The sequence below is a fragment of the Mustela nivalis genome, assembly GCF_964662115.1.
Source record: "Mustela nivalis genome assembly, chromosome: 9".
Lineage (NCBI taxonomy): Eukaryota > Metazoa > Chordata > Mammalia > Carnivora > Mustelidae > Mustela > Mustela nivalis.
The window spans coordinates 54510989-54534554 of record NC_139028.1 but is presented as its reverse complement, the minus strand read 5'-3'; the positions used below and the strand labels follow the sequence as shown (position 1 = coordinate 54534554).

Genomic DNA, 23566 nt, shown 5'->3' with positions numbered 1-23566 from the left:
CCGCAGCACGCCGGAAGTTTACCCGTTTCCAAGGCAGCGGCTCCAGCACACCTCCAACAGGTTGGCTGGAGTCGGGAGGCTGGAAAGCAACTTGGAGGAGAGGGTATTAGCCCACGGCGGCCGCCGCCGGAGCGACTCGCGGGGAGTAGCGGCCGAAGACGGCGGCCGCCTCAGTAGCCACCGCGTGTGGAGGATAAACGGCCGACACGGCCAACACCGGGGCCAATTAAGGCAGAGAGTTAGCGAAGACCAGGACTGTAGTCCCAGCGAAGACAGGGAAAGAATCCGTGAAGATGGCGGTCACCTCTGTAGGGACTCTAGCAGAAGACTAAGTGAAGACATCGGTTTCTCCGGCAGTGACTCTAGAAGAGTTAGTGAAGACCTGGGCAGTGTCTCTCTGGAGAGAGTTACGGGAGACGGTGGGCGCCGTCACAGTAGCTCCTGGGAGAGAGTAAGGGGAGACCAAAGCTTCAGCAGCAGCGACGTGAATTTAAGTGAAGTCGGGAGCCCCCAAACTAGTGACTGCGAGGGACTGGTCAGAGAAGACCGCGGCCTGTGCTTCAGTGATTCTTGGGAGGGTGTCAGAGTAGTCCCGGACCCCCAACTCAGCCACTCCGGGGAGAGAGGCAGTGACTACTGCAGACGCCGCCTCAGTGGCTCTTGGGAGGAAGGGAGTGTCGATGGCGGCCACAGCCTCAGTAATTCCTGGGAGGGAGTAAGTGAAGACCGCGGTTACGCGGCCAGCGACTCCTCCGGGGTGAGCGTCAGCGTAGACGCCAGCCGCTGCCTCCGTGGCTTCTGGGAGAGAGAACGTATAGACGAGGGCTTCCGCAGCGGAAACTCTTGGGAGAAAACCCGGGAGGATCAGGTACCCAGTCTTAGCGACGACGAAGGCAGCCACTGCAGTGGCTCGTGGGTGACAGCAAGTGAAGACCGCCGCAGCAGCGGGGGCCTGGACTCGGGTCCTCCCCGGAGTCCGAAGGATCGCACCATGCCAGGGGCTTCCGATTCAGGCCCTTCCACCTCCTCTAGGGAGAGTGCAACCCCGTGTGAGTCAGACTACTTCGCTTGCCTTTGTCTCTGCCACTCTTTTCTGATTTCATCCACATCTGCTTTGGCCCTTTCTGGCAGTTTCCTTTCTCAGCTGTGACTCCTGATTTCCCTTAATTGACTTGTTTTAAGTGGGTCCCAAAGCTGTTCACCTGTTTCTTATCCTTCTTCACTCCAGCTTTCCTCTCATTCTTTCCACCTGCACTATTCCTGAGACTTCTAGTCCAGACTGACATAAACGCTTGTTAAATGTTAGACCCTTGGCTTCTCTGCAGCATTTGACCCTCTGGAGATGACTTTAGACTTACCTAGTTTTCTCCCTTCCACTCTATTAACTCTCCCTTTCCCGTAGTTAACTTTTCTTCCATCCTCTCCTTAAATCCTATTATTTCCCCCTGGATAATGCCATCACTGGTGCTTTTTTCCCTGGTCGTCTGCTGTTATTGAGAACTGACCGGGAAACTTGTGTGGCTGTGAGATTCTTGTGCCATCTTGGTTTGAGCAAGGACTATTGATAACACCCTTAATGACTTAATTTTTTGAGATTCAGTCCTTTTCTCTGATACATTATAGCCCCCAAAGAAAAATACTCCCAAGCATTCGAGGCCAGGTGGTATGGTTTCTTATATCCTGTTCACTGTCTTAGCTTCTGCCTGCCAAGCACTGTGATAATATTGAAAAAGGAAAAGGTTAAGGTGTAGGCAGGGAAAGATATTATGACAGTGCTTGGCACATGGTAGATGCTCAGAAAGGATTTTTGAGTAAAATGTGCAGCATTTTGTTAAGGAGTGCTATAAGATATGATACTAGCCCTCAAGAAACTAGCATTTGAGTTGTGGAGAAAGGACATATACATAGATAAATAGTAGTATAGATTGCATAGATTATCTACCAAAAATTAAAAAACCATTTGAGGTCAGGAATCATGCCTTTTTGTTCAGGATATACTTTGATTAAATTCTCTTCTTTCTCTTCCAACAACTGTTCATGCTTAGGTACCTTTGTTGCTTCTGGCTTAAAATATTTCACAGTCACAGGGACGCCTGGGTGGCTCAGTTGGTTAAGCAGCTGCCTTCGGCTCAGGTCATGATCCCAGCGTCCTGGGATCGAGTCTCATATCCGGCTCCTTGCTCAGCAGGGAGCCTGCTTCTCCCTCTGCCTCTGCCTGCCATTCTGTCTGCCTGTGCTCGCTCGCTCTCCCTCTCTCTCTCTGACAAATAAATAAAATCTTAAAAAAAAAATTTCACAGTCACAATGTAGCTTTGATGTTTGGAACATTAAATTGTAAAATATAAGACCGCTGGAGTGTTATGAAGTAAACATTGTGACCTGCCATTCCTTTCTTAGTGTAGTACAAATGAGAAGGATAAGAAAAAGATTGTGGAATATATCAGCCTATGTGAGTTAGGGCTCTGTTAAAATCATTGGAGAGTAGGTCTCTCTTGTGGAGAATGCACTGGGTGTATTTCAGAATGGTTACTTTCCCTCTTTCCCTGCCAAAGACATGAAGTAATTCTTTTCACAGTGATAACCTGGTGGGATTTACCCTGGTAGGGTAAAATCTATGAAAATGTGGGGGCATTTTAAGACTGTAGCCCTAGAGAGTTTCTCATTCGTAGGCTAATACTTGCCCAGCCTCTAGCAGTTTGTCAAAATTACCATTTCATTGCTTGGAAGTTTATGGCTCCAGTGGCTTTTGCTCCAGGTAAGCTGAACTTGTTTGTGTTTCTCTGTATTTGTGTGTCCAGACTCAGGGAGGCAACTGGCTCTGAGAACTTGGTTCTCTGATGAGTCCAAGAAAAGTTGTTGATTTTCCTTTTGTCCAGCTTTTTCTTTACCTATGGGAGTGATAACTTCTGTGCTTTTTATGTGTTAGAGCTGAAATGGAAGTGTGATTGAACTGTTAATCAGTTCTTTGTAGTAAATTGTTTGGAAAGCCAAAGTGATTTTGTGCTTTCTGTTGAATCATTGCTTTAGTCTTTTTTTTTTTTAAGTTTTGTGATATATGTTAATTTGATTTTCAGTAGGTGCCCGGAAGAAAGTGCATTTTGGTAACATACATGATGCTGTACGGGCTGGAGACGTAAAGCAGCTTTCAGATATAATAGAACGAGGAGCCAGCATAAATGAAGCAGACATTCTCCATAAGTTTACCCCTTTACATTGGGCAGCACATTCTGGAAGTTTGGAGGTAAGAGGCTGTATAAATTATTAAACTGAAGTAAGTTTACAACTGTTAGCAATTTTGAAATTTAGCAAATAGGACTGAGACTTTATACTAGGCACTGGAAATATTTTTTTCTTTTCATTTCGTTGTAATATTTGTTGTTCTGGTTACTGTGCCTTTGTAACAAATTGTCTCAAAAGGTAGTGGCATGAAATGACCATTGGTGCTCAGGAGTAAATTAGGAGTTTGGATCTCAGGGACAGCTTGTCCTGTTTTGTGATGTGTCGGGCTTCAGCTAGAAGATTTAAATGCGGAGTCTGGAATCTTCTGAAGGCTTGTTCATGCAGGTGTCTGGTAGAAGATGCTAGCTACACCCTGGCCACCTTAATTCCTCTCCATGTGGGTTTTTATGTGAAGTCTCTCCACCTGGGCTTGTTTGTGATTCCTCACAATGTAGTTACTATGTTCCAAAGGCAAGCATGGAGGGTAATTTATAGACGGTAGCATGGGAATATCCAGTTCTGTCAATCCTAAAATTTTTCCTATAGTTATTTTAGATTTTTAAAAAAGAGAGAATATTATAGTCGCGTGTGAAGTCCCTTAGCACCCCCTTCAGGTGCCATTCCTCTCCTCCCAACTCATATGTTGTTATTACATATGATTATAGCATTGTTTTTAACGACATTTTATATAAATGACATCATACTATGTGTATCATCTTGTAGTTTTTTGTGTTCAATGATGTGTTTTGGATCTTAACTATGTGGTTACATTTATGTACTCCATTTCTTTGAGACATGTTACAATACCATCTACTTAGATTAATATCAGAATTTATCCACTTTTTGATTGATGGCTATTTAGTTGGTTTCCATTTTCAGCTAGTACAGGCAGTGCTTAGTGAATATTTGTATGCAGACTTTCTCTTGGGTTGTGTGAAAAGCCACCTGGACTTTTTCCTCATGATTCAAGATTGTGTGGAGCTTATTTTCGTGACTACAGCCTGTAGGCTGCAGTGGTTCTGTTCAGTACAAAGTCTCTTACTGCTCCAGACACACAGAGACTGCTTTCTCTGAATATGGTTTCTCTGTGTGATTTCCTGTTTGGGCTTCTCTGCTTCTTGGAACCAAATCTGGTCCTGAGGATTATATTAAATAGCTTGAACTTTATCCTGTAGGGGATGGGTTTTGGACTTAAGGAAGGTTTCAAGTAATATCAGATAATTAGTTTGAGAACGATAACTTTATACTCTCCACCAGTTTGTGTGCCCTGCTTGAACTGTTGTAAACAGGATTTTTGCTTTGGCCTTTTAGTGGCTCCCTTTCACCTAGGAGAAATGTGCCTTGACAGTTCTTTGTGAGTTTATAACCCTGGGTGGGTATTTTTTTCTGTTTCCTTCCACATCCCTTCTGGATTGACTTTGGTGGATCTCCCATCTCTTCTCTGGCTTCAGATGTCAGTCCTAGTTTCATTAAAGATGGGGTGTTCTTCCTGCTTATCTTGCCTTTTTTTTTTTTTTTTTAATGATTGCCAAGAGAGGAAGAAGTAGTGATCTCACTCTGCCATAATCAAATAAGATGGGGTTTCCTCTCTTTCCTGGTATCCTTCATCCTTTCTGATTACTCTCGGTCTTTTTTGATTAATGTCCTCTGCCTGCTCTACAAATAGAGGCATTTTTTTATTCCTCTGCTAATGACCTTTTCTCTCCTACTTTATATCCTTTCTTTAGGTCGTCTTTTAGAGTTCCTTGGCTTTACTGCTACAACAGAATAATTCATTGGTTTGCTTTTTCTCTTGAACTCTGGCTTATGTATCAGGTGCTTGATCAACACCTCAGGCATATCTGATAGGATCTCACATTGGTCTAAAACTAAACCAGTATCCTTTTCCCTCCCTTTCTTAGTTTTCCAGGCTAATGACTTTGCGTCATTATTGACTTGTCTTCATTTTTTCCAGAAGCAAACACAGTAGCAACATTTGTCTGAAGGTGTACTTCATAATGCATATTGATGTAGTGAGAACTGATTACCAGATCCTTGATTTTGTTCCATCTTCATCTCCTGTTTGTCCTCTCCATCCTCCTAGCCATTGCTTTAGATCTAATTGATTTCTTCTTTTCTGTCTCATCCACCTTTAATTCATATTCAGTATAAAGTTATCCCTCCAAAACTAATATCTGATGTTACTTAAGTCCATGTAGTGACGCACTCCCCCATAAGTTATTATAAAGTTTAAGATATTTACTAGAAGGGACTTCTCTCTCCAACCTCATCTCCCATCATACTTGTTTTACTCTGTAGTACTGGTGACTACTGTCATGTCCTACACAAGTCTGCTGTTTCATGTTACTGTAAACTTATGTTGTTTTTATCTGCTTAGTCTCATCTTTTCTTACTGGTTTCTTGGTTGAAAACTAGGCCAGGCAGCACCCATTTGGTAAAGCCTCTGTGTTCCCCACCCCCCTTATATTCCCCAATAAACTACCTAGGATCTACCCCTAAGTCTTACACATATTTAAAAAATTCTATTTGTATGTATCACATTGAATTTATCACCTTGAACCTCTTTTAGAGTTTTGAGCTTTTTGAAGGTACCATTTAGGTTTTATTCCTCTTTTTTTTCCCCAGCATCTGGCATAATGTTTGGTATATTGGATTCATAATAAATGTTGGCTGTATTGCTGAATTTTTTGATTTTTAAAAAATTTTAAGTGTCTAGAACAGTGTATAACAGATATTCCAGAAATGTTTGTTGAAATTTTAACAAAAATAAATCTAAACCAAAAGATTTTGGTGACTTTCTACCTTCCCATGTAAAGATCATCTCCTAATTATCTACTTGAGTACTACATCAATGCTTTTACGTTTTGTTATCCTTTCTGAAATATCTTTTTTTTTTTTTAAGAATTTTTTTATTGGGACGCCTGGGTGGCTCAGTTGGTTAAGCAGCTGCCTTCGGCTCAGGTCATGATCCCAGCATCCTGGGATCGAGTCCCACATTGGGCTCCTTGCTCAGCAGGGAGCCTGCTTCTCCCTCTGCCTCTGCCTGCCATTCTGTCTGCCTGTGCTCGCTCTCTCCCACTCTCTCTCTGATAAATAAATAAAATCTTTAAAAAAAAAAAAAAAAAAAGAAAAAAAGAAAAAAAAAAGAATTTTTTTATTTATTTGACACAGAGAGAGAACGAGAGAGGGAACACAAGCGGGAGGAGTGGGAGAGTGAGAAGCAGGCTTCCCACTGAGCAGGGAACCTGATGCAGGGCTCCATCCCAGAAGCTTGGGATCATGACCTGAGCTGAGGGTAGACATTTAATGACTGAGCCACCCAGGCACTCCCTCTCTGAAATATCTTAAGACTGTGGTACTTATGTTGGTAATATGAAATGGTTACTAAATAAACAACTGGTAAAACCTGCTTTCTTAGACTTTAGTTCTTTTCCTTCTGTCAGATGATATCAGTTCTTGAGCCCCCTGTGGTAAACTTTATTTCAGGTATATTTTTCACTGCCAGAATTTCTTTTCCTTCTTTCTTTTTTTGAAAAAATAATTTGTCTCTTTGTACAATTTTTTCCTTTTTTTTTTTCAATTGTATTACATCTTTCACATTTTTGAAGTTAGCTTTGGAAATACAATAGTATATCATGTATGTGGATGTGAATCAATATTTGAATATTCATGGTCACAGAATAATTAAAATTCAAAATTAAAATGAATCTTTATAAATAAATGTACTATAAATTATAGTCTCAAAAACAGAGATATTTATAGTTTTATTTAAATTTCATAAAATTTATTTTTATCCTGAACGTTGAATTGTTTCCCAAACGTATTGTGAATTAGGCTTTTATCCTGAATGTTGAATTGTTTCCCAAACGTATTGTGAATTAGGCAAAACTTTAATTCAGTTAACACATTTTTATGAGTGTTTGTGTGTAAAAAATTGTTTTTAAAGATTTTATTTATTTATTTATTTGACTAAGAGGGAGAGAGTACAAGCAGGGGGAACAGCAGAGGGGTAGGGAGAAGCAGGCTCCCTGCTGAGCAGGGAGACTGATATTGGGCTCTATCTCAGGACCCTAGGATCATGAGCTGGGCTTAAGGCAGATAGTTAACTGACTGAGCCATCCAATGGCTCACCACTGAAGATTTTCTTTTATTTTTTTAAAATCTCTACATCCAACATTGGGCTTGAACTCACATGCTCCACTGACTGAGCTAGGTAGGCACCCATATATCTATTTTTTCATAAGTATACTCTTTCATCCCCATCACCTGTTTCAGCCACTCTCCACCTACTGCTTCTCTGATAACTATCATTTTGTTCTCTATAGTTAAGAGTCTGTTTCTTGGTTTGTCTTTTTTTCCTTTGCTCATTTGTTTTGTTTCTTAAATTACAAGTGAAAGATAAATCATATGGTATTTATCTTTCTCTTATTTCTGTTTGTCTGTATTTTCTATTGGATGAGTCATTGTCATCATACTTTAATTCTTTAGATATAAATTCTTTTAAAAATTGTTTCAGTTCTCTGGAGCTATTTATAATGGCTGCTTTGAAGTCACACTAAGTCCAACATCTGGGCCCTCTTAGAGATAGTTTCTATTGATTGTTGTCTCCCCCGCTGCCCATGTATGGGTCACACATTCTTTGTATAATTATAATCTCATAATTTTTTAGTTTGCCTAGACATTTTGAAAACTGTACATTTTAGATTATCTATTGTAGCAGCTTTTAATTCTGTTCCTATTCACTGCATCCCTCCCAGATGTGCTTATTGCTGTGTATTTGCTTGTTGACTTGCTTGGACTAATTGTGTGGAGTCTGTTTCCCCACAATATGTAGTCACTACACCATTTTTTAAATTTGTTTGTTTTGGTTTTTAAAAATTCTTGTTAGTATTTTTAAGTCTGGCTAGGGGTCACTCTTGGGTCAGTGATTGATCAGAGGTTGTGCTTGAATACCTTTACCTAGTAAGGATTAATCTTTTGCTGAGTCTGTGTGTGGAGAATGTTTTCAAAGTCCAGTTTACAGGTCAATTTGACTTTGTTGTTGTTGTTGTTGTTGTTTTTCCCAAATGTGTTTGCAAGGCCTTACGTTTAGCCAGGAATGTCTAGCCAACTTGGGCCCTCTTCAGTCTTTCCTGAATGTAAGCAATTTTGTACATGTACCTAGCCTTGTAGATGACAAGGGTTAAGGGGAATCTTAGCAAGGCCCACTTGTTGTCTCTTTTCTTGGCTTTTGTTCATTAATTTTCTAGGTGGTCTTTTGTTGTTTGTCTTCACCAGTATTGTGACTTCAGGTGAGTGCTAATGTTGGCTTTCCCAGGTTTTTGGCGCCAAAGGTTGGACTTGTTTTTGACTTTGTGTGTGGGCATGGAGTCTTCATTCCTTCCAGCAGGGCAATGGAGTGGTCCGCTGGGTAGAACTTCTGCACCATGTAGCTCCGGTTAGGGATAGTTGTAGTCCCAGGCTTTCTGCTTCTGACTCCACCTGTTCTTATTGAGATTCAGAACATTTTCTTGAGTTAACGCTGCTTATTTTGTTTAGTGCCTCTGACATTCTCAGAGTCTTTACATTGTTGTTTTTGACAACTTTGCCTAGTTTTTTTTTTTTTTTTTGAAGATTGTATTTATTTGAGAGAGAGAGCACGTGCACGCACACATGAGTGAGAGGAGGGGCAGAGGGAGAGGGACAATCAAGAATCCCTGCTGAGGGGGCGCCTGGGTGGCTCGTGGGTTAAGCCGCTGCCTTGGGCTCAGGTCATGATCTCAGGGTTCTGGGATCGAGTCCCGTATCGGGCTCTCTGCTCAGCAGGGAGCCTGCTTCTCTCTCTCTCTGCCTGCCTCTCCATCTGCTTGTGATATCTCTCTGTCAAATAAATAAATAAAATCTAAAAAAAAAAAAAAGAATCCCTGCTGAGGGTGGAGTCTGACCTAGGGCTCAATCCCAGGACCCTGAGATCATGCATGACTTGAGCCGAAGTCAGATGCTTAATTGACTGAGCCATTGAGGAGCCCCTACTTTGTCTAGTTTTATCACTGCTTCAAGCTCCTCACTTAGCCATTTCTGGCTCTTAGCCACATCAGTAAGATTGATCAGTTGATTTAAAAAAAAAAAAAATAAAAGATTTTATTTATTTATTTGAGAGAGAGAGAGCACAAGTGGCAGGGAGCTGGGGGTGGAGCAGAGGGAAAGAGAGAAGCAGGCTTTCCGCTGAGCAGGGAGCCTGATGTAGGACTTGATCTCAGGATCCTGAAGTCATGACCTGAGCTGAAGGCAGACATTAACTGGGTGTTAATGATCAGTAGTAACTGGGTGCCCTGATCAGTAGACTTTTGACAAAGATGCAAATGAGGTCCAATGGAGAACAGATAGTGTTTTCATTAAACGGTACTGGCACAATGGAACAGTCATATGTGAGAATATGATATATTTGGCACCTTATGTAAGAATGTATTCAAAACAGATCATAAACAAATGCAACACGTAATGTTCTAAAGCTTCTAGAAGAAAACATTAGAGAAAAATCTTTGCAAATCACCTATCTTAAGAATTTATAACCAGAACATATGAAACTCTAATAGTTCCATAGTAAGAAATAAAAAAACTCAATTAAAAAAATGGGTAGATGGGGTGCCTGGGTGGCTCAGTGGGTTGAAAGCCTCTGCCTTTGGCTCGGGTCATGATCTCAGGGTCCTGGGGTCAAGCCACTCATTGGGTTCTCTGTTGAGCAGGGAGCCTGCTTCCCCCTCTCTCTCTGCCTATATCTCTGCCTACTTGTGAACTCTCTGTCAAATAAATAAATAATATCTTAAAAAAAAAAAAAGGTCAAATGACTTTGACACTTTGAAGGGACATATGGATGGCAATCAAGCACATGAAAAGGTATTCAACATCATTAGCCATTAAGGTAATGTAAACTAAAAACACAATCAGATGCCAATACATTCCTATTAGAATGGCAAAACAAAAAACAAAAAATGATACTACCAATATTGGCAAGAATATGGAGCAGCTGCAACTCGTATATACTGCTAGTAGAAATGTAAAATGGTATAGCTACTTGGGAAGAGAGTGTGGCTGTTTCTTATAAAATTGAACATATACTTACCTGTGTTCCGGTAATCCTACCTACATATTTACCCAGGAGAAATAGAAAACTAGTTACATGAATGTTTCCAGTGGTTTTTATTTTCCTATAACTGAATAATGTTAGCATGTAGTAGTCTCTCCATAAATATTTGTTGATAAATGGGTGACTTACTGTGATTAGTAGTGACACTGAGCTTCTTTTAAATCTTTTTATTTTCTTGGCCGCTTATCTCTATGACAGGCCAATGATAATTAAATGTTAAGCCTTTCAACAAATGGTAATGGCTATGACTAATATGACAGTGTATACTAAAGATACAACCAATTCTTTAAAAAGAAACTTCTTGAAGATAGAATCCCCAAACTTGAATATATAAAAACAGTAACATCATATGTGGCACAGAACTCTAGTACTGTATTCTATTGAGATTTACATTAATTAAAATATTAAATGAAGATGCATTTGACTCTCCCCCTTATTTTTGTAAGCCACTTTTTTTCCTTTTTTTTAGCAAATATCACCAAAATAACAATGTTTGCTCTGATACAGAAGCATCTGGGCTCATTTAAAGATTTGTGGCAGAGGTTGCAAATTGGCAGCTTTTGAGTGAATATGACTTGCAGATTTGTTTTGTTTGGCTTACACAATATGGGTGAAATATAAGATTTGGATTAACATTTCACTTATAGTAACAACTGGCTGAGATTAAGTAGCATTTATACTTTATGGACAAGGAATGAGATCTCCAGTTTGCCACAGCTCCCACTGTTCCCTATTGTTGACCCAATAATAAGGCCAAGTGGTTACCATATCATTGTTCTTATGCTTTTGTTTTTCTTAAAACTAGCCCCCTCACTTACTTATGATGCTTCCCAGGCTATGGTATTTCATGATAATAGACTAAATTTCAAAGATCTAAAGATGTTCAAAAAAATCCGACTTATAACTTGTTAACATGTTATTTTCTTAATTTAGTGTCTTCATTGGCTCCTCTGGCATGGAGCTGATATCACACAGGTAACCATGAGAGGTTGGACAGCAGCTCACATAGCTGCAATCAGAGGTCAGGATGCTTGTATGCAGGTAATAATAATTTTGATTACTTTAAAAAAATCAGTACATTTAATAACTTTAGCTTAATTTTGTTGGGCTGTTGTTTTTATTATAATAATATGACCCATAAATTTAGTTCTTTGTCCTAAACGAGTACTTACTGAATTCCACGGCTCAGATATTTGGTACCAAATACAACTTAAACAAATTGTGTAAGACTGGGATCCTTTTATCTTTGAAGTAATTGGCTATCTGATAGGTCATCTTTTTTATTTTTTTTTTTTAAGATTTTATTTATTTATTTGACAGAGAGAGATCACAGTAGACAGAGAGGCAGGCAGAGAGAGAGAGAGAGGGAAGCAGGCTCCCTGCTGAGCAGAGAGCCCAAATGCGGGACTCGATCCCAGGACCCTGAGATCATGACCTGAGCCAAAGGCAGCGGCTTAACCCACGGAGCCACCCAGGCTTCCCAGGTCATCTTTTTTTAAAAAAAAAATTTTATTTATTTATTTATTTGCCAGAGAGAGAGAGAGCGAGAGAGCGAGCAAGCGGACACAGGCAGGCAGACTGGCAGCAGAGGCAGAGGGAGAAGCAGGCTCCCCCACGGAACAAGGAGCCCGATGCGGGACTTGATCTCAGGACACTGGGATCATGACCTGAGCCAAAGGCAGCCACTTAACCAACTGAGCCACCCAGGCGTCCCATGATAGGTCGTCTTAAAGAGATGTCTCAGACATGTCCAGATTATCTCCTTAATAGCCTGTCATGCCTTAAATTTCTTATTTAATGTGTTTCCTGGCCAGAATTTCACATTAATATGTGCAGGATCTAGCTTATTAGATTAACTGGATATAATCAATACTGAAGTAGACTGGAATTTGGAGGAATACAAAATTGTATAAGCAAATGGTTCCTCCCTCTAAGAAGCCTGAGATTCTACTTGGAATGAGAGGTTCTCTACTCAGTGAGTTACAAAACAGTACAAAGTACAGTCTATGATTAAGGTCTTAATGATTAGAAGGAGATAGAGAAATCATTAATGGAGACAATAAAAACTCAATTAAGCCGAAAAGAACAGATTGAGTTCAGAAAGTAAGGAGCAATAAAAAATGATTATTATTTTTTATGTGTGAATTATGGTTTTCCATTCATCACTTCATTTAATACAGTAATCTTAGGAGTCCCCCTTTTTATAGATAAAGAATCAGATTCTGAAAATTAAGTACCTTGCCTAAGTAAGTGACAAAACCAGAATTTGAACCTAGGTTTTATTTTATGAATCTCTATGCTCTAATTCTATGTGTAGTACTTAAATTGGAAAAATTAGATGTGTTCAAGGGGTAAACTATTGTATGAGCCAGACTAAGGTGTAGATGTTTTATTGTTGTATACTGTTATGAATTAAGTTTGGATAGCCAGATAGGTAAAATGTCTTAGAATTAAGATTCATTTGTGTAAGAGTTTTTATATGTGTACAAATATATACTCTTACATATACATATATCACCCATGCATACTTATGCATACATACACATGCACATTAACAGAGGACAGTAATGAAAGTAACAGTAACAGTAATGAAAGCAGTATTTCAGGAAATTATTCTAACAAGATGTATCTGGGCTTACCTAGGATGAGGAAACAGTTTGGAGGGAAGAAGACCAGTTAGAGACTTTTGGTGTCATCACTACCCACAGAGGGAGAAATTAGGTGGTGGCAGTGGGAAAGAAAGAAAATGACAGAAGCCATCTTGAAAAGCAGGTGTTGACATAATAGAGTGAAACTTTTAAAGTTTTGAGGCAGTATGGCAGATAATAATGACACTACAGATAGGGAAATCTGAAAAGCAAGAGAGATATGGGAGCAAAAATATTGAATTCATTTTGGTACATGTTGTTTAGGGGGCTTATAGGACATTTGGGTGCAGAAGATCCAGGCAGTTGAAAAGGGTGCTGGAGACAAAAATTTAAGGAGTAATAATGTATAGGAAAGAGAATAGAGTGTTGAAGATTGAATGTTGAAGAATGTTACTAGTAGTGATGGTAGGAAGCAGAGAAATGAGTAAAGAATTTGGAGGAGGAAGTCAGATAGAGAGCCAGGATGCACTGGACTATGCAAATGAGGGAAGAATAGTTGGGCTGAGTGTCAGAGTTACGGGATGTAAGGAAATGCCAGTGGACTTGAGAGTCACTATAGGGTGAGGTTTGCTGAATTTCCATGTAGTGGTAGGACACCATCTTGTTTGCAGGTTGATTTGGAGTTGAGGCATTGAGGTATTAATTTGAGAAGTAGGCACTGAAAAAGGAAATAAAATAGTAACTTCAGGGAATATCGGGGTCAAATAAAGCTTTACTTGATGCTTTCCTTCCTCTAAGCAATCAAACCATTCCCATAGCCCTGATTGTCCTTGTCTCCCTCAAAGGGATCTTTTCATTCTCAGAGATTTTGTGGTACTTTTTTTGTACTGTACTGTGTGGTTGTTGATTATCAAGGACTGCTTTGTATAATTGATTATCATTGTCTCTACATATGTCCTAATTCTCTAAGTTGACATGTCTTCATATTCCTTGTAGTGATTTTTAAAGTGCAGTAAATATTCAGTGTGTGCTTTGTGATGATTATTGACTAGTTTGTTAATTATGAAGACTATTCTTAAAGCTTTTAATATGAGTTATGATGGAGTCCTTTGCTAAGATACTGGTAAATAAATACTGGTTAAAAAAGGTTTAAGGGAGGGATGCCTGGATGGCTCAGTGGGTTAAGCCTCTGCCTTCGGCTCAGGTCATGGTCTCAGGGTCCTGGGATTGAGCTCTGCATTGGGCTCTCTGCTCAGTGGGGAGCCTGCTTCCCCCCGCAACCCCTGCCTGCCTCTTGGCCTACTTGAGATCTGTCTGTCAAATAAGTAAATAAAGTCTTTTTTAAAAAAAGTTCTGAGGGAGTACAACTAAAAAATATTAACTAGTAATTCTTTTAAACAGATTACTTGGTATATTACATAGAGGGGTGTGCTGTGTTTATGATATAATCCTTATACAGAAACTAGGCTGATTGAAAATTCAGATGGAGGGCGCCTGGGTGGCTCAGTGGGTTAAGCCGCTGCCTTTGGCTCAGGTCATGATCTCAGGGTCCTGGGATCGAGTCCCGCATCGGGCTCTCTGCTCGGCAGGGAGCCTGCTTCCCTCTCTCTCTCCTCTCTCTCTGCCTGCCTCTCCATCTACTTGTGATTTCTCTCTGTCAAATAAATAAAATCTTAAAAAAAAAAAAAGAATGTGACTTCTTAAAAAAAAAAAAAAAAGAAAGAAAATTCAGATGGAATTTCCTCAGATGCAGTTAGAAATTTGATTTGGAGCTAGAACGAGTTACTTTAATAATGAAATCCTCCTACAGTATATTCAAAACCTAGTTAATAAAAGATTCTGCTTTTGAAATAGTGACAGTTTACTTTTTATCATTTTAGTATTAAAGTATTTAGCTTAGTGGTTATTAATCTCTGTGTACCTTATAGATCGTATGTACATGTTGAAATCAGAATGTGAAATCTGGTATTATAAATATCTCCTAGGCAAGGTTAAAAAAGATCTCAAGTATTTTCTTAAGATTATCTAAGAATTTCTCATACTTTTTCTATGGCACATATATAAGAACTTACATAATGTAGCCATAGGTTGATAAATTGCTTGCCTATTACACATCTGCATTCATGATTTAACATTTATATTTATGTACACTCAGTGTTATTTCTCTATTTTTAGGCTCTCATAATCAACGGAGCAAATCTGGCATCTCAAGATGATCGTGGATGCACTCCTTTACACCTTGCTGCAACACATGGACATTCTTTCACTTTACAAATAATGCTTCGAAGTGGAGTGGTGAGAGATTCCTGTTAATATGCGAGAATGTGTGATCATATAGATGGAATAGCATTTAGTAGCTAGTTATCTCTTCCTGACTTTTTAAATTCCTTTTATGATCAGAGCAATTTGATCTCTCTCTTTAGCTTTTCTATCTTTAAACACAGGAGCAATAATTTAGATAAAGCTTCAAAAAATCCCAGTTTAGCTATACAAAGGATTTCAGAGGCTGGGGGTTCTTCATGTCAGTTCAGAGTTTAACTGGGAAGATTCTGAAGCTTCCAAACCCATTTCAGCCAGTGATTATATATCTTTATGAATTTCTGTGTGTTTACCTATTTTTTTGTAACTTATTTCATACACTGATTTAGAAGGTGATTTTTATCTCCAGAAATTTCATTCATTGTGATATTTATTTTCATTATTACTTAGTGGTTGTAAAAAAAAAACTTGGAAGAACTACTTTTATTGAAGACATTATGGTAAGAGTTGGTGTTTCTATAATTAGAGAAAAAGTAAAGGGCCTATTAAGTATTTTTTTTATTAACTCTTTATGCTTTCAAGGATATGATTGGACCATTGAATCCTTCCCTTTCATTTTATTGGTCAGAAGCCTGTGACCAGTAAAATGACTAGTTAAGTTCCCTTTTTTCCCCTTGAATATTTATTTATTTTAAAATAAATAAATCTTCACATTTATTTTATTTTATTTTAAAATTTTATTTATTTATTTGAGAGAGAATGAGTGAGAGAGTGCATGAGAGAGGAGAAGATCAGAGGGAGAAGCAGACTCCCCAAAGAGCTGGGAGCCAGATGTGGGACTCGATCCTGGAAGTCCGGGATCATGACCTGAGCCAAAGGCAGTTGCTCAACAAACTGAGCCACCCAGGTGCCCCACATTTATTTATTTTAAAAGATTTATTTATTTTAGAGGGGAAGAGAGCATGAGTGGGAGGGGCAGAGCAAGAGGCAATGGGAATCCCAAGCAAACTCTTTGCCGATCATGCAGCGTGGCTTGATCCCACAACCATGAGATCATGACCTGAGTGGAAAGCAAGGGTGTGATGCTCAATGGACTGTGCCACCTGGGCGCCCCATGATTTATTTATTTATTTGAGAGAAGGGGGGGGTATGGGAAAGAGGGAGAGAGAACCCCAAGCAGACTATGCTGAGTGCGGAGCACAGCTTAGCTATAAGTTCCTTTTTAAAAACTATTTTTATGGATGGTTCAGTGGGTTAAAGCCTATGCCTTCGGCTCAGGTCATGATCCCAAAGTCCTGGGATCGAGCTGCGCATCTGACTCTCTGCTCAGCAGGGAGCCTGCTCCTTACCCCCCCCCCCCACCTCTCTGCCTACTTGTGATCTCTGTCTGTCAAATAAATAAATAAAATCTTAAAAAAATTATTTTTATGGATCAAGTTGTGTTCTTTATAAAAAAATCTATTTTATAAAATTTTATTAGCTCATGTTTAAATCGGTGGTAGTAGTAAATTTTTCTATTACATTTATTGTTTGCCTTATAGGTCTTTTTTGCCTTTTTTTTTTGACTTATAGTTTTCATTTGCAGAATTAAGCTGCTAGACTTACTATTTCTCCTCAAATGGAAAGAAACTGAGTTCTTGTGAATGTTATCCCTAGGATCCCAGTGTGACTGATAAGAGAGAATGGAAGCCTGTGCACTATGCAGCTTTTCATGGGCGACTTGGCTGTTTGCAGCTTCTAGTTAAATGGGGATGTGGAATAGAAGATGTGGACTACAACGGAAACCTTCCAGGTATTCACAAAAGCAAATGTTTTAGTTTTTTGTTAATGTAAACTTTTTTTTAAAAGATTTTTAAATTTATTTATTTGACAGAGATCACAAGTAGGCAGAGAGGCAGGCAGAGAGAGAGAGGAGGAAGCAGGCTCCCTGGCAAGCAGAGAGCCCGATGCGGGACTCGATCCCAGGACCCTGAGATCATGACCCGAGCCGAAGGCAGCGGCTCACCCACTGAGCCACCCAGGTGCCCTGTTAATGTAAACTTTTAAATGATTGATTGTGTTTAAGAAATTTAAACTGTCAGGGCACCTGGGTGGCTCAGTTGTTAATCTTCTTGCCTTTGGCTCAGATCATGATCCCAGGGTTCTAGGATCGAGCCCCACATCAGGCTCCCTGCTCAGCGGGGAGTTGGCTTCTTCCTCTGCCACTCCCCCTGCTTGTGTTCCCTCTCCCACTGTCCCTCTCTCTGCATCAAATAAATGAAAATCTTTAAAAAAATTTTTTTAACTGTCATCATTCTAACAGTCCTTCAGAAAACTAAAGTAGTAAGTATGTCATGAACATTTTTTATTCTTATGCCTGTGTTATACACCTGTCATGTGATTTTCTTTCTGGAGCCATATCAGCAAAAGAGAAATTGGCAAAACTGAACTGGATTTACTCTTCGCACCAGCTATTTCCTTCATCTTCTGTCCAGTGTTATTATTTTTTAACTTCATGCAGCTCCACTTCCCAGACTGCTGCTTATAAGAAATAGTATAAATAGTAGATGCTAGCATATTTGAGTTAATTTGCTAACTTTCTGCAATTAGCTGGCCAGTTGCAACCTATACTCTAAACACCCTGTCTTCTCCCAAGAGGTGCTGTAGAAATGCAGATGAGGGTTAGATCATAGTGAGAGTGGAGTGAGGATTACTAAAAATGATACTTGAATTATGTCTTTAAAGAATCTTAAGTAGCAAACAAATGAAGGGGAAGTGTAGGCAGAATGATATGAACAGGTTTGATCAAATCACTCTGTTGCTTAAATACTCCATAGATTTCTGAGGAGCTCTAATTTCTTAGCTTGGCATGCTATACCTTTATAATTTGTTTTTTTTTTTTTTTAAAGATTTTATTTACTTATTTGTCAGAGAGAGGGAGAGTGAGAAAGCGAGCATAGGCAGGCAGAGGCAGAGGGAGAAGCAGGCTCCCTGCTGAGCAAGGAGCTGGATGTGGGGACTCAATCCCAGGACACTGGAATCATGACCTGGGCAAAAGGCAGCTGCTTAACCAACTGAGCCACCCAGGCGTCCCTCTAATTTGGTTCTTATATACCTCTTTGGCCTCATCTCTCTAACATCCTCATCTAACTGGAGAATACTCTCCAGTTCCATCCGTATTGTTGAAAATGGTAAGATTTCATTTTTTTATGGCTGAATAATATTCCATTGCATCTATCTATCTATCTATATGTAGATATATATACCACTTCTTCTTTATCCATTCATCTGTCTGTGGACACTTAGGTTGTTTCCATATCTTGGCTATTGTAAATATGGCTATAGTAAACATAGGGGTGCGTATATTTTTTTGAATTAGTGTTTTCATTTTCTCTGGGTAAATACCCAGTAATGGAATTACTGGATCATATGATATTGCTATTTTTTATTTTTTTGAGTTTCTTCAAAAAAACCCAAAAAACCTCTTTTCCCCAGTAGTTGCACCAATTTACATTTGCACGAATGGTATATGAGAGATCCCTTTTCTTCACATCCTCTCCAAAACTTGTTATTTCTTTTTGTTCAAAGATTTTTAAAAAAATTTATTTGACAGAGATCACAAGTAGGCAGAGAGATAGGCAGAGAGACAGAGAGAGAGAGGAGGAAGCAGGCTCCCTGCTGAGCAGAGAGCCTGATGCAGGGCTTGATCCCAGGCAGAGGCTTAACCTACTAAGCCACCCAGGCATCCCTTGTTATTTCTTTTTTTTTGATGCCAGCCATTTTGACTTGTATGAGGTGATATCTCATTGTGGTTTTGATTTGCATTTCCCTGATGATGAATGATGTTGAGCATCTTTTCATGTGCCTGTTGGCCATCTGTACATTTTCTTTGGAAAATGTCTGTTCAGATCCTCTTCCCATTTTTAATAGTATTACTTGTATTTTTAGCTTTGAGTTGTATAGGTTCTTTATATATTTTGGTTATTAACCCCCTTATTGGATATCATTTGCAGATATCCTTGTCCATTCAGTAGGTTGCCTTTTTGTTTTGTTGATGTTTCCTCTACAAAAGCTTTTTATTTTGGCATAGTCCTAGTAGCTTATTTTCTTTTACTTTTTAGCATGAGGAGATGTATCCATAAAGATGTTGCTAAGGCCCATGGTGAAGAGATTACTGCCTTTGTTTTCTTTTAGGGGTTTTATGATTTCAGGTCTCACATTCATTCAGTTCTTTAATCCATTTTGAGTTTATTTTTGTGTATGGTATAAGAAAGTGGTCTAGTTAAATCCTTTTACATGTTGCTGTCCAGTTTTCTCAGTGCCATTTATTGAAGTAATTGTCTTTTTTCCTTTTTTTTTTTTTAAAGATTTTATTTATTTATTTGACAGAGATCACAAGTAGGCAGAGAGGCAGGCAGAGAGAGAGAGAGAGAGGAAAGCAGGCTCTCTGCTCAGCAGATAGCCCGATGCGGGACTCGATCCCAGGACCCTGGGATCATGACCTGAGCCGAAGGCAGCGGCTTAACCCACTGAGCCACCCAGGTGCCCCTGAAGTGATTGTCTTTTCCCTATTGTATATTCTTGACTCCTTTGTTGTAGATTAATTTACTACGTAATTGTGGATTTATTTCTGGGCTATCTGTTCTGTTCCATTGATGTATGTGTCTGGTACCATATTGTTTTTATTGCCATAGCTTTGTAGTTATTCTTGAAATCTGGGATTGTGATACCTCTAGCTTTGTTTCTCAAGATTACTTTAGCTTTTTGTGGGTTTTTTTGTGGTTCCATTCAAATTTTATTTGTTTAAATTTTTATTTGTACTAGTTTTGTGAAAAATAATGTTGGTATTTTGATAGGGATTGCATTTAGTCTGTAGATTGCTTTGGGTAGTGTGAAGATTTTATCAATATTGATTTTTTCCAATCCATGAGCCTGGTGTATTTTTCCATTTGCTTGTGTTATTTTCAGTTTCTTTCACTGTCATCTTAAGGTTTTTAGAGTACAGGTCTTTTACCTCCTTGGTTAAATTTACTCCTAGGTATTTTATTCTTTTTAGTGCAATTGTAGATTCTTAATTTCTCTTTTTCCTGCTTCATTATTGGTGTATAGAAATGCACCTGAATGCTGTGTATTAATTTTATATCCTGCAACTTTACTAACTTCATTTATTACCTCTAACAGTTTTTTTGGTGGCATCCTTGGGGCTTTTTAGGTATAGTATCAGGTCATCTGCAAATAGTGACAATTTTACTACTTCCTTACTGATTTAGATGCCTTTGTTTTTCTTGTCTGATTGCTGTGGCTAGGACTTGGGAGTACTCTGTTGAATTAAAGTGGTGAGAGTGGACATCTTTGTTGAGTGTCTGCCTTTGGCTCACGTCATGATTCCAGGATCCTGGGAATGGGCCCTGCATCAGGTTCCCTGCTCAGCAAAGGCCTGCTTTTCCCTCTACCTCTGCCTGACACTCCTCCTGCTTGTGTTCTCTCTCTGTTAAATAAATAAATAAAATATTAAAAAAAAAAAAGAGAGAGAGAGAGAGGCTCTTAGTTCATCAGCACTGAGTATGATGTTGGCTGTGGCTTTGTCATATCTGGCTTATATTATGCTGAGTATGTTTCCTCTCCACCCACTTTGTTGAGAGTTTTTATCATGAACGGATGTTGTGTTTTGTCAGATGCTTTTTCTGTATCTAGTGAGATGATTTTAATGTTTTCTTTTTAAGATTTTATTTATTTATTTGACAAATGGAGATTACAAGTAGGCAGAGAGACAGGCAGAGAGAGAAGGGGGAAAGCAGACTCCCTGCTGAGCAGAGAGTCCGATGCGGTGCTCGATCCCACGACCCTGAGATCATGACCTGAGCTGAAGGCAGAGGCTTAACCCACTGAGCCACCCAGGCACCCCGATCTTCTTGTTTTTATCCTTCCTCTTCCTAATGTGATGTTTCACATTGATGGATTTGTTAATATTGAACCATCCTTGCTCCCTGGAATAAATCTCATTTTATTGTGGTGGGGGAACTTTTCAATGAATTGTTGAATTCAGTATGCTAACATTTTGTTGAATTTCTGTGTCTATCTTTATCAGAGATATGGGCCTGTAGTTTTTTTTGTTTTGTGTTTGTTTTTTGTTTTTTGGTTTTTTTTGTAGTGTCTTTGGTTTTGGTATCAGGGCAATGCTGGCCTCTAAGAATAAAGTTGGAGGTTTTTCTTCCTCTCCTATTTTCTGGAATATTTTGAGGAGAATAGGTGTTAACTCTACTAAATCTTTGGTAGAATTTTCTTATAAATCCTTCTGATCCTGGACATTTGTTTGTTGGGAGTTTTTTGATTACTAGTTCAATTTTTTACTAGTAAATAGTGTGTTCAACTTTTTAAATTTCTTTCTAATTCAGTTTTGGAAGATTTTATATTTCAAGTAATTTATCCTTTATTTTTTTCCTGGGTTCTCCCAATTTGTTGACATATGATTTTTTTTTTAATTTATTTTTTATTTTCAGCATAACAGTATTCATTGTTTTTGCACCACACCCAGTGCTCCATGCAATCCTTGCCCTCTATAATACCCATCACCTGGTACCCCGACCTCCCACCCCCCACCCCTTCAAAACCCTCAGATTGTTTTTCAGAGTCCATAGTCTCTCATGGTTCACCTCCCCTTCCAATTTCCCCCACCTCCCTTCTCCTCTCTATCTCCCCATATCCTCCATGCTATTTGTTATGATTTTTCATAGTCTCTTATAATTCTTTGTATCTGTGTTTCTCATTTCATTTTTTAATTTTTAATTTTTTAAAAGATTTTATTTATTTATTTGACAGATCACAAGTAGGCAGAGAGATAGGCAGAGAGAGAAGAGGAAGCAGGCTCCTCGCTGAGCAGAGAGCCTGATGTGGGGCTTGATCCCAGGACCCTGCAATCATGACCTGAACCGAAGGCAGAGGCTTAACTCACTGAGCCACCCAGGCACCCTTCATGTCATTTAAAAATATATATATATTTTTAATTTTTAAGTAATCTCTACACTGATGTGGGGCTCTAATTCATAACTCTGAGATCAAGAGTTAGGTGCTCTACCAACTAAGCCAGCCAGGTGGCCCTTTCCCATTTCATTTCATTTTATTTATTTGAGTTCTCTCTCTTTTGTTCCTTGATGAGTGTGGCTAAAGGTTTATCAGTTTTGTTTTGTCTTATTGTTCAAAGAGCCAGCTCTTGGTTTCATTAGTCTTTTTGTTATTATAATTGTTATTTTTTAGTCTCTCATTCATTTCTTCTTTGATCTTTATTATTTCCTTCCTTCTGCAAACTTGGACTTTGTTTTTTAGTTTTTTTTTAGTTCCTTTAGGTGTAAGGTGAGATTGTTAACAATTTTTCTTGTTTCTTCTTCTTCCTTTTATTTATTTATTTATTTTTAAAAAATTTTTCTTGTTTCTTGAGGTAAGCCTCTTAGAACTGCTTTTGCTGCATCCCAAAGATTTTGGACCATTATGTTTCCATTTTCTTTTGTCTTCATGTGTATTATAATTTCCTCTTTGATTTCTTTGTTGACCCATTGGTTGTTTAGTAGCATATTGTTTAGCCTCTGCATGATTGTGTTTTCTGTTTTTTTCTTGTGCTTGATTTCTAGTTTTATACTATTATAGTTGGAATAGATGCTTGATATCATTTCAGTCCTCTTAAATTTGTTGAGATTTGTGGTCAAATGTGATCTGTCCTGGAGAATGTTCCATGTGCACTTGAAGTCAATGAGTATTCAGGTGCTTTGGGTTGGAATATTCTGTATGTATCTTTTAAGTCCATCTGGTCTAATCTGTTGTTCAGAGCCACTATTTCTTTATTGATTTTCATCTTGGATGATCTAGCCATTGATTTAAATGAGGTTTTAAAGTCCCTTACTATTATTTTATTACTATCAGTTTCTCCCTTTATGTCTGTTTGTATTTGCTTTATGTATGTAGATGTTGGGTGCATAGATATTAATAGTCGTTAAATTCTCTTATTGCATGATTGTTTATCATGTCGTAATATCCTTATTTATCAAAAGGTCTTTGTTTTAAAGTCTGTTTTGTCTGATATAAATATTTCAACTGTAGCTTCTTTCCCCCCACTTCCATTTGTGAGTGAAATAACTTTTTCCATCCCTTCCTTTCAGTCTTTATGTGTCTTTAGGTCTGAAATGAGTTTCTTATAGGCAGCATATAGATGGGTGTTGTTTTTTATCCATTCACTTCCCCTGTGTCCTTTGATTAGAGTATTTAATAATTTATATTTAAAATAATTATTGATCAGTATTATAGAACATTATTTTATATATTTAATGGCCATCTTGTCATTTCCTTTCTTTTTAAAAAAAATTACTGTTCTTTTTATTATTTTATTTTTAATTAACATGCAATA

The 23566-nt window shown here is 38.6% G+C and overlaps 1 protein-coding gene across 6 annotated transcripts in view; it reads left to right on the top strand.

Annotated features, from left to right (window-relative positions):
* The first annotated feature begins 9 nt into the window (after positions 1-9).
* ANKRD42 (ankyrin repeat domain 42) overlaps positions 10-23566 on the top strand; it is a 57077-nt gene continuing 33520 nt past the window's right edge. For 5 of the 6 annotated variants that reach the window (XR_014298717.1, XR_014298718.1, XM_082682885.1 and 2 more), the window contains exons 1-5: positions 10-1049; positions 3078-3241; positions 11279-11386; positions 15109-15228; positions 16849-16984. Coding sequence is in view for 3 of the 6 variants with exons in the window: in XM_082682885.1 (XP_082539011.1) it covers positions 992-1049; positions 3078-3241; positions 11279-11386; positions 15109-15228; positions 16849-16984 (586 nt within the window). In the remaining 3 variants the exon portion in view is untranslated. Of the gene's footprint in view, positions 1050-3077; positions 3242-11278; positions 11387-15108; positions 15229-15905; positions 16100-16848; positions 16985-23566 lie in introns of those variants that run through there. The other variant, XM_082682887.1, reaches the window with a different exon arrangement.